General features: G+C 40.9%; 1 protein-coding gene across 10 annotated transcripts in view; it reads left to right on the top strand.

Moving 5' to 3' along the window:
* Zranb3 (zinc finger RANBP2-type containing 3) overlaps positions 1-13110 on the top strand; it is a 147330-nt gene that overhangs the window by 41310 nt on the left and 92910 nt on the right. For 9 of the 10 annotated variants that reach the window (XR_004121872.1, XM_031381118.1, XM_031381126.1 and 6 more), the window contains one exon: positions 5377-5395. The exons of the other annotated variant lie outside the window; for it this stretch is intronic. Coding sequence is in view for 8 of the 9 variants with exons in the window: in XM_031381118.1 (XP_031236978.1) it covers positions 5377-5395 (19 nt within the window). In the remaining variant the exon portion in view is untranslated. The remainder of the gene's footprint in view (positions 1-5376; positions 5396-13110) is intronic. 10 annotated transcript variants of the gene reach the window in all.

Genomic DNA, 13110 nt, shown 5'->3' with positions numbered 1-13110 from the left:
TTTTCTGAGTTTCTAATGATTGTGTTTCCTATGGTTCTGGCTAAGAACCAGGCTCCTCCTCTTCCCCTGGTTTTATAAACTCCACTTGAAAATCCCATCAATTTCCGCCTCCCTGTTACCTTCACATGGAGTGACTTTCTCATTTATTTCATTGTCTCGGACTGACTCATCTCTTCCAGTTCACATTTATATCTGCCTGTCAGATGTCACATTCATAAAGTTAATAAGAAGTAGAGGAAACTTACAAGGCCCAGGGGAGTAAATAAAACCCAGAAGATAAGGATTCTTAGAGGATTCACAGTGCTCCTTCCCACAAGGCTAGACAAGAAGTAACAATTCCTGGGGAGAGAAGACCCTTAGCCAATACAGGAACTTACCACGTGCAGCTTTCTCGCAGATGTTAGTCACTTCTGGCCAGAGTTTGGAGGGCAAACACTAGATCCCCAGGTTCTTATTTCTTAGGACAAAGAATCCCACCAGGGACACATGGTAAGGCAGGTGTCCCGGATGTTAACGAGAATGGGCGTGGGCTGCTGAGTCAGGGAAAGGCCCATGCTCTAAAGTACTGTGCTGTGGTGGGGATGAGCCTTTCCCTGCCTTCTTCTGTGTTTGTATAGGTCTCTCTGTCCTAGTGCATTCTCTGTCACTTGGAGCCCAAGTTTCTAATCATTATTTCTGCTGGTTTCTTACATATGTTAACCTTCTAAAACAAAACAAAAAAAAATGTATGTAAGTGTGCGCGCCTATGGAGGCGGGAGGGAGGTGTGGGATCCCTCGGAGTGGGAGTTACAGGTATTTGTAAGCTGTCCGATGTGGGTGCTGTGATCCAACTTAGGTCCTCATGACAGGGCAGCAAGTGCTCTGACATTAATCTTGCTGCCGCTCACTTCAGTCTCTACTCTTCTGCCACACTGATGGACTCGAATCAACTCAGTCTCCTTGGAAGGAAAAATGTCTGTCTCTGGGCTGACAAATAGAAAAGGATTGGCTGCTCTTTGTACTACCTAGAGCCGTGAATAGAGCATGATGGGGTGTTTCAGTGTTCTGTTACAAGTTGGGTCTGTGTCTATTCACTTTCCCATCAGCATTTGTGGAAGACCAGCTTTGATATCGTAGGTACACTGAGGCGGGGAGTAGAGTCACTGATTAATCACTTATCTGGTAAAAATGGTAAGGGAACACACACACACACACACACACGCACATGCACACACATGCACATATTTGGTCGACGAAGCAAGCTTCAACAAGCTCCAGCAACTCCACATATGCCCATACATATTCACATTACGTATATATACATCTATACAGATACCCACACTTGATAGATGGAGCAAAGTGTCAACCAAATGTTTCATATATAATATATACAGTTGTGTACATATACACATATATACATGTATACATACGCATGTTTATGGATCGAGCAAAGCTCCAGTGAGCAAGCTCCAACAATTTTATCTTTTCACCTACAGCTTATATATCTTAGCAAAATCTTACAAGCAGTACAAAAAGCACAATGTGGTTACATTCTGTTTTTTCTCTAAGTGAATGATTACAGTGAGTATACATAGAAAAACATGTTCCTCGATGACGTCGCATGATCAAATGTTATTATGGATTAAAAAAAGCAACAAATTACTCCCAAGAGCCCATAAATTTGTAACTAAGCATCTTGTTATCTAAACGTTTATATAAAAAACAGTCATTTCTACTCTAAAGTCTCAGGGTGCACATCTACTTACTAACAGTTTTTTATTAAATCATATCAGGAAACTGAGGGCAAAAATGGGTACAAGAAATTAATCCTCACCTTGATCATCAGCCCAGCTTTAGCAAGAGAGGCACATCAGCCAGTGCTAATCGGGCTGCCGTTGTCCTTAAAACAGCCTTTGCTCAGGATTCAAGCGTGCATTTCTGAATTGTTCCCCAAGATTTTCTACATCAGAGCCACTAAATACATCTTAACCTAACTTTACTAATATCTACATCTCCAGATTCTTCCTAATGGTGGTAGTTATTGCTAACAATGTGCATTTCTTAAGTTCTTTCCAAGGTTAGTGATAGAATCATTAATCTGCCCCAGCAGCAAGGCTTGAAAAAGGTGAGGCTCTGTTGTTGCGATGCCAGTGATGCTGCCTGTTGAGGGGCTGGGACCGCCCTTAGAGGAGGGTAGCCGTGAGGACCACGGGACAACAAGCAGAACAGGGTTCCACAACAGCGTGAAGTCCTCAGGACGTGAAGTCCTCGAGGCTCTGTCCCTCCCGAGGCACAGCCATCATGACTGCTGACCAGTGGGCCTAAATCCATGCGTTCTAAAACACCCAGCCCCCTCAGGAGAAGGCTCATGACATCCGAAATGTCTTGGGTACAAACAGATCCACAGGGTTGGGATGACAGCAGATATTGCTTGTCAGCACTTCAGCCCAGAACTCTGAGTTAATCCTTCGAGGAAGTGATATTAAACTTGTTTTGAGTTCAGCTGCTTTTACTCAGCAAGCCACGGGAGCTAAAAAACAAGGATATCAGAAGAATTTTGGATGATACCTATGTTTCTGAAAAATAAGCAGTACAGCCAGCTGATGAGTGTGACCTCATTTACCACGTAATCACGAGGCCTGGAGTATTGCACACACCAACGTTGCTGTTCTAGTGATGTGTAATAATAAAGTATTTTCTTGAAAATTAGTTAATCTCTTGTGACTTGAATATCATGCTTTTAAGTTTTTAGAGGTACATGTAATTGCAATGTGCTTTATTTACCCCATAGTTTTATGCATGTGCCCCCCTATACACACACACACACACACACACACTTCACTTTTCTTCTAGTTGTAAGGCCCATGTCCACTAGGCCCCACCCCTACATTTCTCTAATGGCCATAAAGACTTTTCCCAGCCCCTTGAGGCTCTCAAGTGGTTAGATCCCACCCAATATTTTCTATTATTCCTTACCCTGTTTTAAATAGGATTATTATTTTTTAAAGTAATAATATAGGCATGTATTTTTTTCTTCTAGTCACTGTACTTAAGGAAAAGACTCCCTCAGTCTCTCCCTAAAGCAGTGATAGTTAGACAGTAGACTCGGAATAAGTAATATACACCTCAAGGAACGTCTTTAAGGAATTCCAGGTGGATTTTCTTTTCTTATTCGGGACAAGAGCACTTACCTGTGTGTACACTTGGTACAGGTTGGAGATTGGCATTGATCTTCCTGTATGACGTGCTACCTTATTAACAAGACAGGGTCTCTCACTGATTCCAGAGCTCACCATTTTGGTCATCCTGTCTAGCCAGCAAACCCCAAACACCCACCTCTCTCTACTTTTTCTAGGCTAGGATTGCAAGTGAGCCAGCCCCACTCTGCCCAGGGACTCAGCTGCAGTCCTGGCATAGACGTGCTCACACTGTTCTTTGATCCAGCGTTCTCCTCATCTGTAGGAACAGCCAGGCTTATGGTTAAGGACAGAGGTTTTCTGTGCATCTGAGATTAGAGTTAGATCCTCAGCCTTGCACGGTAAGCATCCCCACAGCTCTTGACTTGGATTTTCAAGTGAAAAGTCGTTATTCATGGGACTCTGACTCTAAAGTACCATGCTGCGCCTCACTTTTCTACTTTCTGTAAAGAGTACAACAAACCAGTTCTCTACTGAAATAATTGAATTTTTAACTTTTCCTTTAGTTGAGATTATTTTTTTGTGGTCCTGATACGCTTGCTGTCTCATGTCAGCCACTGACTGTCCCCGCCATGCTTGCTCTTCTCTTCTGCTTGGACTCTCCGTTTATGAACCCAGTCCTCACTGCCCCCTGCGTCAAATTTACTTCTATAAATTTGAATAAGAGAATATAGCAGATAGGGGCTATATTGGTGGAGTGCTTACTGCACAACTATGAGGACCCGGGTTCAGACACCCAGCATGCATGTGAAAATCCACATGAGGTCTTGAATGTCTGTAATCCTACCCCTGGAGAGGTGGTGACAGGTGGCTCCACTGGGGCTCAGTAGCCAGCTGTCCTACCCAGGCCATTGAGCTCCAGATTCAGTGAGCGTTCCTATCTCAAAATGCAAGGCTGGAGAGACCTTTATTTTGGCCTCCATATGCATGGGAACACACAGCACATTCACACATGTGCAAACACCCTTAATCCCCCACACAAGCTTTTAAAAAAGAATTAAAGTAGACCTGAGTGTGATGGCACACAACTTTACTCCCAACACTTGGGAGGCAGAGGCAGGCGAATCTCTGTGCATTTGAGGCCAACCTAGTCTACGGAGCAAGTTCAAGGACAGCCAGGGCCACATAGAGAAACTCTGTCTCAAAAAAAAAAAAAAAAAAAAAAAAAAAAAAAAAAAAAAGAAAGAAAAGAAAAGAAAACATTTAGCAAAAGAATAGAAATCAACAGTGCATACAAATGCAGCCCAGAAAACTAGATCACAGATTTGTGCCAAAATGTGTTTGCTAGTCACTGTAGTGGTTAATTTTGTCAACTAAATGCACCTAGAATCTCCTGTTAAAAGCCTCAGTGTGTCGAGATCAGATTGCCTTGTGGACCTGGCCGCGTGGGCTTCATTGTATCGCCTTCATTGCTGTGAGGCGACCCAGCCTGACAGTGGGCAGCCCCGTTTCCTAGCCTGGGGTTGTGGGCTGCACAGGCGTGGAGGAAGCTGAGTGGGGAGCGTACAGGCCTTCCCTGCTTTCTGTGACATGATGGGCTATCCTAGAACTAAAGGCCAAATTCAATCTTTCTCCCCTAAGTTACTGTTTGCCAGGATCCTGTATCATTATCACAGAAACAGAAATAAAATGCAGACCTTCGTTTTCTTGTCCTTCCTGTCTGTCTGTCTGTCTGTCTGTCTGTCTGTCTGTCTGTCAACCTACCTACCTACCTACCTAGCTATCTGTTGAGGCAGATCTCACTGTTGTAGCTCAGGCTGGCCTGCAGCTCACTATGTAGACGAGGCTGGCTTGAACTCAGGTCCGCTTGCCTCTGCCTCCCGAGTGTTAGAATTGAAAGGCGTGTGCAATCATAGTGTTCTCATCTGTAGGACCAGCCAGGCTTACAGTTAAGGACAGCGGTGGAAGCCATTCTTCAGGGTCTCATGCCTTTATGCTTGGCCCTCAAGGGTCTTTGCAGCTCCCTCCGTGGTGAGCAATAGCTTGTCTGAAGCATTGACACTCCCACATAGACATGTGTCACTGGCAACTGTAGAGTTGTATGGAGTCATCACTATCCAGTGTTTTCATTCTCTTATAGCAGCCTCTCTGGCTTCATCCTTTAGCATTTGTGAAGTGTTTGTGGTGAGTTACTTAATCAGAACTCTGAATATGCTTTGCTTTGATGATTATAAAATTATTTTATTTTTATTTTTTCCAGGTGTATGGTGGCTGATGAAGTAAGTACCTCAGAGCCTTTTCAAAAAATATATACCAGTGTTTACTGACTTCTGTTTTTTATATTGACGATCTGCCTCTGCTTTTTCATGAGACCATATACCTATTTAGTGGAGGAAAACGTATAAATTTACTATGTAATAACCATTTCCTCTTAAATAACTTCTGTGTATAGTACATATAAATGTGTTTATGTTTGTGTGTGTGTATAAACTTTCAAAAAACCCAAATAAACCAGTTTTGTTCACTTAAACGACAAAAGTTAACATTATCTTTGGCCTTCACAAGGAAGTCCATAGTATACCTTTGAACCTGGGGCTATATTAGTAACTTTCCATTGCTGTGATAAAGTGTGAGGACAAGAGGCGACTTAAAGGAGATAAGGGTTATTTGAACTTATAGTTTCAAAGGGGTGGAGTCCATCATGCCCAGCAAGACATAGTAACGGGTTAGCAAGGGGAGCGAGGTTCAGAGGTAGGAGAAGAAAACTGGTTGCTTGAGTACATTTCATCTGCACATAGGAAACAGAAGTGAGGCCAGGCTATGAAACCTCAAAACTGGACCTAGCAATGCTCCTTTCCAAACAGCACCACTAATTAATTGTTCAGAAGTATGAGCCTAGGGGGACACCTTCTCACTCAAGCCACCACATAGGTTAGCCTTCTCTTTAATGGCATAGATTTGAACATTGTGTTGGTTTATATATTGCTGGCCAAGGAGTGGCATTATTAGGAGGTGTGGCCTTGTTGGAGTAGGTGTGTCAGTGTGGGTGTGAGCTTTAAGACCCTCATCCTAGCTGCCTGGAAGCTAGTATTCTGCTAGCAGCCTTCAGATGAAGATGTAGAACTCTCAGCCCCTCCTGTACCATGCCTGCCTGGACGCTGCCATGTTCCCGCCTTGATGATAATGTACTGAATCTCTGAACCTGTAAGCCAGCCCCCATTAAATGTTGTCCTTATAAGAGTTGCCTTGGTCATGGTAACTGTTCACAGCAGTAAGACCCTAAGTAAAACAAACATATATCAAATTTCTCATGGATCAAGACAAATATTTGAGCACTTTCTTAACTACCAATGAACTTTTACAATCTCTAATGTTTTCAATGAACATTAGCCAGTTTTCAGAACTTATTAAGAACTCTTAACCTGTCAGTCTTTCCCTAATGTGGGTTGCTTTGTTCTTATTTATAATTTCATAACACTTTCTATATGCTCTACCACTCATAAACATCCCCAGTCCTGGAATAATGAAGTAAAGAAGCCATTTAATAATTCCACAACTTTAAAAAACAAACAAACAAACCTTCCTTTTAATCCATCATAATCCCTCTTTTCTTTTCTGTAGCTTTTTGAAAATGAATCTTTGTGTTGTTGATACATGTGTGATTTTCCAGGAATGTACGTAGGCATGGTCACATGTGTTTGGTGCATGTGTACATGTATGTCCATACATTCACATGTAGGCAGAGATTGAAACCAAGTATATACCTAGATTGCTGCCAAGTTTATTTACGGATACAGGGTCTCTTTCTAATCCTAGAGCTCATAGCTTCAGCTACACCAGCTGTTCCACTTGCCTTGGGGCTTCCTAATCTGGCCCCAGAATGTGGGATTCCAAGCATGGCTGCCCAGTGTTGGCCCAGCTTGTTTATGGTTTCTGTGGAGCTGAATTCAGATTCTCATGGGTGTACCACAGACACTTTAGCCTCTGAGGCATCTCAACTTCTTGAAGAGCAGTTCTTTTCAATCTGTTTGGGTTTTATAGGATTTGTGATATTAAATCCTAATAATACTAATTAAATAATAATAATAATTAAGGAAAAATCCTCACCTTTACACATAGCTTTTTTTTTAATCAAAGCTTATGGAAATATATATCTAAAATTGCACCTTTGAGTCACTAATTCTGTAGTGGTGAGTAGAAATGCTATTTTTTAAATATAATATTAATATAAAGGATCTGAAGTAAGCCTGGTAGTGGTAGTACACGCCTTAAATCCCAACCCTTGGGGAACAGAGGCAGGTGGATCTCCAGATTTGAGGCCAGCCTGTTGCACTCATGTTAATTATATGAGCCCTGCTCTGTACCCTACTTCTGCTCTTTCGCTCATACTCAAGGTGAGGTGGAAGTTAAAGGAGAAAGGACAGTTGCTTTTTGATGGGTGAAGAGCCTCTTGGTAGTGAGACTCATCAGGAGCTGCAAGCCTTAGAGCAGTTTAGGTGTGTGTAGCTCTACCGTCTAGAAGACCCTTGGGATGCTGAGGACTTAGCTGCGATCTTGCTGCTCTGGCGGCAGAGGGTGTGACCAGCATCATTCCACAGTTTTACTCTCTGCGCTTACCTTATTCTAGCACTTCAGACTTTGCAGGACCGTCTAATCCAGCTACTATGTATCACTGCCATTGACTACAAGTCAAAATGATGACTCAAGTTTCCTTTAGGTCAGCTCAGTTATGCAGCCATTGTGTGTTTCAGTTACATTTTAGAACTATAGTTTCAATAGGCAGCTATAAACTCAGATTAAACTGTTTCTTTTTTCCCCATCTCTTGAATTAGTGTAATAGAGTGTTGGTTCAAAGACTGTACATTGTCTATAAAGAAACACCTAGACACTTTTTGATGTGACAATTTTCTTTTTATTTTAAAATTTCAAACATGTACACGATATCCATGTGTACATGGATTATCCATCCAACTTCCCCTGGGCCCCGCCCTCCACCAAACATGTCAACAGTTACAAACTTCTATTACATAAATAATAACATTTGAACCTCAATTGGTACTTGACATAATGCAGTATTTATGTTGTTTTTAATTATTTTTGAAACATTGTTTGAAAATTATCCCTCATTATTTGAGTTTTATTTAATTGTTAAAAAATTTTGTTCATAAAATTATGTTTTAAACAGTAAAATGTTTTGTGGCAACACAGAACATGTAATTTAATTGGTAGTACAACATAGTAAAAATATTAAATCAATGTATGTTCTACCTTATTTTCAAGTATTTAAAGGTATTCATTCTAGAAAGTTATTATTTAGAATTTGTATAATACTTTTGTTTAAGAAGGCAGAATGCATAGCCTGGATTTATATGACTAGCCTATTATTGTGTCATAATGGAAAATATATTAATAGATTGGCCTAATTAGCTTTAATTGTCAAACTTGAAACAGCCTAAAGTTACTTGAGAATGGGATCTCAATTGAGTAATTGCCCAGATCAGATAGATTAGCCTGTGTTAGATTGTCTTACTTATTAATTGATGTAGGAAGACCCAGCCCACTGAGGGCGGCACCATTCCCTGGGCAGGTAGCTTGGGTTTCGTAAGGTAGCAGCCAAACATGGGTAAAGAGCATGCTAGTGAGCAGCTTTCCCATGGTTTCTACAGTTCTTCCTTGGCTCTGAGTAAGTTCCTTGGTCAGAGTTAACCTGTGTGGAATAGCAACCATGCCTGCCTTCAGATTCATGCTCTGAGTTCCTGCCTTGACTTTCGCAGTGATGCATGGTGACCTGGAAATGTCAGGTATTATAAACCCTTTCCCCCTCTCAGTGCTTTGGTCATGGTGTTTGCCACAGCAACAGAAAGGAAACTAGAACACAAGGATTCTGCCTTCTCTTGACTAAGTTTTTTATCATGAACCCATAATAGTATCTTTTTGGATGTTTAAAATTTAAATTAAAAAATTATGTGTATTATATTGTATGTGTCAGTGTGGGTGTGTGCACATGATTGCAGGTGCCTGTAGAGGCCAGAGTATTGGGTCCCTGGGGCTAGAGGTACTGCTGTGAGCCACCCTACAAGAACCCTGGGAACAGAATATTTTTTTCTTTCCTGTTTTTTTGGTTTGGTTTGGTTTGGGTTTTGTATGTTTGTTTTTTCGAGATGGGGTTTCTCTATGTAGCCCTGGCTGTCCTGGAACTCACTCTGTAGACCAGGTTGGCCTTGAACTCAGAAATCCGCCTTCTCTGCCTCCCAAGTGCTGGAATTAAAGGTGTGTGCCACCACCGCCCGGCTTTTCTTTCCTGTTACGGTAGCATTTTTAATTACTATTTTGTGTTATAGCCCCACTAGTTTCCTGTTGCTGCTATAGTAGACTACTACAGAATGGGTAAGTTTAAAACACATTATGTCACCATTCTGGAGGCTAGAAGTCTGAAATCCCTGTCAGAGGTCAGTAGCTGTGTAACGGGGTGAGTCTACAACCTGAGATGGGGGTCAGAGGGTTAGGGCTGTAGTTTGATGCTGAGTGCAAACCTAAGGTAAGCATCAGCCTAGATGTTCTTTGTTTGCTTTTCAATACAGAGTTTCACTGTAGCCCTGGCTGTCCTGGATCTCACTCTGTAGACCAGGCTGGGTTCGAACTCAGAAATCCTCCTGCCCCGCCTCCCCAGTGCTGGGATTAAAAGCATGTTCCACCACCACCACCCGGCCTGGCCGTTCTTTTGAGAGCTCCCAGGAATAGCCTGTCTGTAAAGACTTGGTGTCTCGCATTTTTTGTCTTGCAGATGTTATCATTTCATTTTCTGTCTCTAGCATCATAAGGTGTTCTCTCTGTGTGTCCATGTGTCTTCTCTTCCGAGGACACTAGTCATTTAGAATTAAGGACTCACCCCTAGGATGAAGTGGTCTTAACTACTTACTGTACAAATGTGTTTCAATGTCAGCTCAGACCCTGCAATTCTGAAGGTGAGGTCTTCTTGACTGGAAGAACCCAGTCCAACTCATAATCCCTAGTCAAAAACTTTACAACAACATTTAATACTTTTTATGATAATCATTTTGTAATTTTTCCATATGATTTTTGCTCTTTTCAGTACTGTACACTGAGTACATTTTAACTTCTTTTTATTACTCAGGGTCATGAATAAACTACTGACAGATGTGAGAGTTTTTTTTTTTAATTAATTAATTTATTTATTAAGATTTATTTATCATTATATGTAAGTACACTGTAGCTGTCTTCAGACACACCAGAAAAGGGTGTCAGATCTCATTACAGATGGTTGTGAGCCACCATGTGGTTGCTGGGAATTGAACTCAGGACCCTTGGAAGAGCAGTCAGTGCTCTTAACCACTGAGCCATCTCTCCAGCCCATCTCATTGCTTTTTTTAGCCCAATATTTTCATAACTTTTAAATTTTTACTAGTTTATGAGATAGTGTGAATTTAATGTTTCTGTTTTTGTTTTAATTTTCTGAGATTAGGTTCTCAAGTATTCCAGGCTTCTCTCCCTCTTCCCTCTCTCCCTCTCTCCTTCTCTCCCTTTCTCCCTCTCTCCCTCTCTCCTTCTCTCCCTTTCTCCCTCTCTCACTTTTTTCTCCCCTCCAATACTTTTTTCCTTCCTTCTTTTTTTTTTTTTTTTTTTTTTTTTTTTTTTTTTTTTTTTTTTTTTTTTTGCTTTTTTGTTTTTTTGTTTTTTTGGAGACAGGGCCTCACCTTGTAGATCACACTGTCTTGGAACTCAGTGTATAGTCAGACTGACTGACAGCTCCCGAGTGCTATGGCTGCAGACATGAATCCATATGCAGTATTACTGGTTTGCAGTGTAATTCTAATACTCTGCAGTGACTTATATTTTATCTCTTAACCCAACTTGAAATTTATTTTTTTAGAACAATTTTCTCAGCTAAGATTTTTTTTTGGAGTTCAGATGTGTTTATTACCCATGTCCTATTCAAGTAGTTCCATAAAAACTGGAGTCATTTTTTTTATTGACATGGGTAATATTTTATAAATGAGTACTTTGGCTAGCTTGGAAGTAATTTCATAGTTAAAGAAGAGTTTAAAAGATGTAATGACCTTATAATTTTGATATATCTTGTTTACTTTTCTAGTTTAAATTTGAATTAATTCAGTAATAATTGATAGACTATTGCACTTTTGGGCCAATTTTGCACTTAGAGTCATTTAGATAGTTTCAAACTATTATTAAATCCTACTAAAGAAAAAAAAAGGAGAAAGAAATTATATAATAATCTATTAGGTAATGTTGGGGAAATAGTGTGGTATTCCTCCCAAAGAAAAACATCGGAAACCAATTGGATTCAAGATTCATGCTGTCTCTGCATTATGGGGGGAATTGCCTGTTACTGTGCAAGCTCAGATGCAATTGTTCCTGCGCTGTGATAAAATACCCTGACAAAAGGGAATTTAGGGGAGAGACGTGTTCATTTCAGCCTACACTTCCAGATTACAGTCCATCATAAGGGATGGCAGGGGCTGGAAGCACCTAGTTACATCGTAACCACAGTCAAGGGTGGAGAGAAATCAATACATCGTTTCCTTTCCTTGTGTGTGTTCTGTTATCATAGGTTTAGGATCCCAGGGAATGGTGCCCCTTCCCACTGTGGACTGGTTCTTCCCATGTCAGTGGCCAGTGAAGACAGCCGCCTTCAGACGTGCTCCAGACCAACCTGATCTAAGCAGATTCCCAGTTAGGACTCTGCAGGTTGCTGGAATTTGTTAGGTTGACAGTGAAAGTTAGCCACCGTGGTGACCTATTCATACTCTTACCTACAGATAGAGAAAGCAACTATACAGTGTGAATCCAAAAACATACGTTGGCATGGAATGGTTTGAGGCAAAAATAAAACTTTGCCAATATGAAATTTAATATAAAGAACATATAAAAGGCATTGATGATTTTCTCTTCGTTTTCTCTAGGTGTTCAGTTTTTGTTTGTTTTTCCTATGTAGCCTAAGTCATTTAAATGACAAATATTGTTGTGTGTAATATTTCATAACCTTGTTGTAGAATGCTGAAGCTGATGTTACAGCCCGATTTCTTTGACATTCTTGTTTCAGTTGTTAGCCTTGGGTTTCTGGCTTCCTTTACACTCCAGCCTTTTATATTTACACTTAGCCCACTGCTTCTAGTCAGTTATGACAGTTTACACCTGCTGAGGGTATCTTTTAAGTAGCATTTTTTTTTTTCTTAGTGCCTGCCCCTTTCATCTTTCTGGGTTTAAAAAACTATATTTTTTCTTTGAGAATTTCATACAGGTCTAAACAATGTATTCTGATCATGTTCACCTACTGCATCCGCTGCCAGCAGCTCCCAGATAACCCACCTGACATGTTCCCTTTGAAACAGGGTCTCCTGTGTAGCTCAGTTTGTTCTCCAGTTGGCTGTAGAGACAGAGGTGAGCCTTCTGAGTGCTGGATTGCCAGTATGCACTACCTTCCCCAGTTTATACAGTGCTGGGGATGGAACCCAGGACCTCTTGCATGCTAGACAAGCATTCGATCACCTAAGCTACATCCCTAGTCTTCTTTCCCACGAAACCATTTGAGCAAATCAACTTTTACTTATTTTGTTTGTTTGTTTTGGGAGATAGGATCTCACTGTTTATAACAGGCTGGCCTCAAACTTTCAGAGCTCTGTCTGCCTCTGCCTCCCAAGTGCTAACTTTAAAGGTGTGTGACACTACACCCTGCTAATTCTTACTTTTCTTTCAACCCTTTTTCTATAATTAAAAAAAAAAATGTATTACTTATATATTTGTATGTCAGGGTATGCACATTTGTGTGCAGATATCCATGGAGGACAGAAAATATCAGATAATGTACTAAGCTATCTCTCTAGCCCATTAGCCAAGGCCTCCTTTTTCACTTTGGTGGAGCTGGTGGTGCTGGTGGTGGTAGTGATGTGTGTCTCATTTTTAAAACGGTCTAAGTTCAAACAAAAAACAAAAACAAAAAACCAGACTCTGTTAT

The sequence above is a fragment of the Mastomys coucha genome, unplaced genomic scaffold (genome assembly GCF_008632895.1).
Source record: "Mastomys coucha isolate ucsf_1 unplaced genomic scaffold, UCSF_Mcou_1 pScaffold1, whole genome shotgun sequence".
In the NCBI taxonomy this organism is placed as follows: Eukaryota; Metazoa; Chordata; class Mammalia; order Rodentia; family Muridae; genus Mastomys; species Mastomys coucha.
The sequence above is the reverse complement of the archived record's forward strand: the minus strand, read 5'-3'. Positions and strand labels throughout refer to the sequence as shown.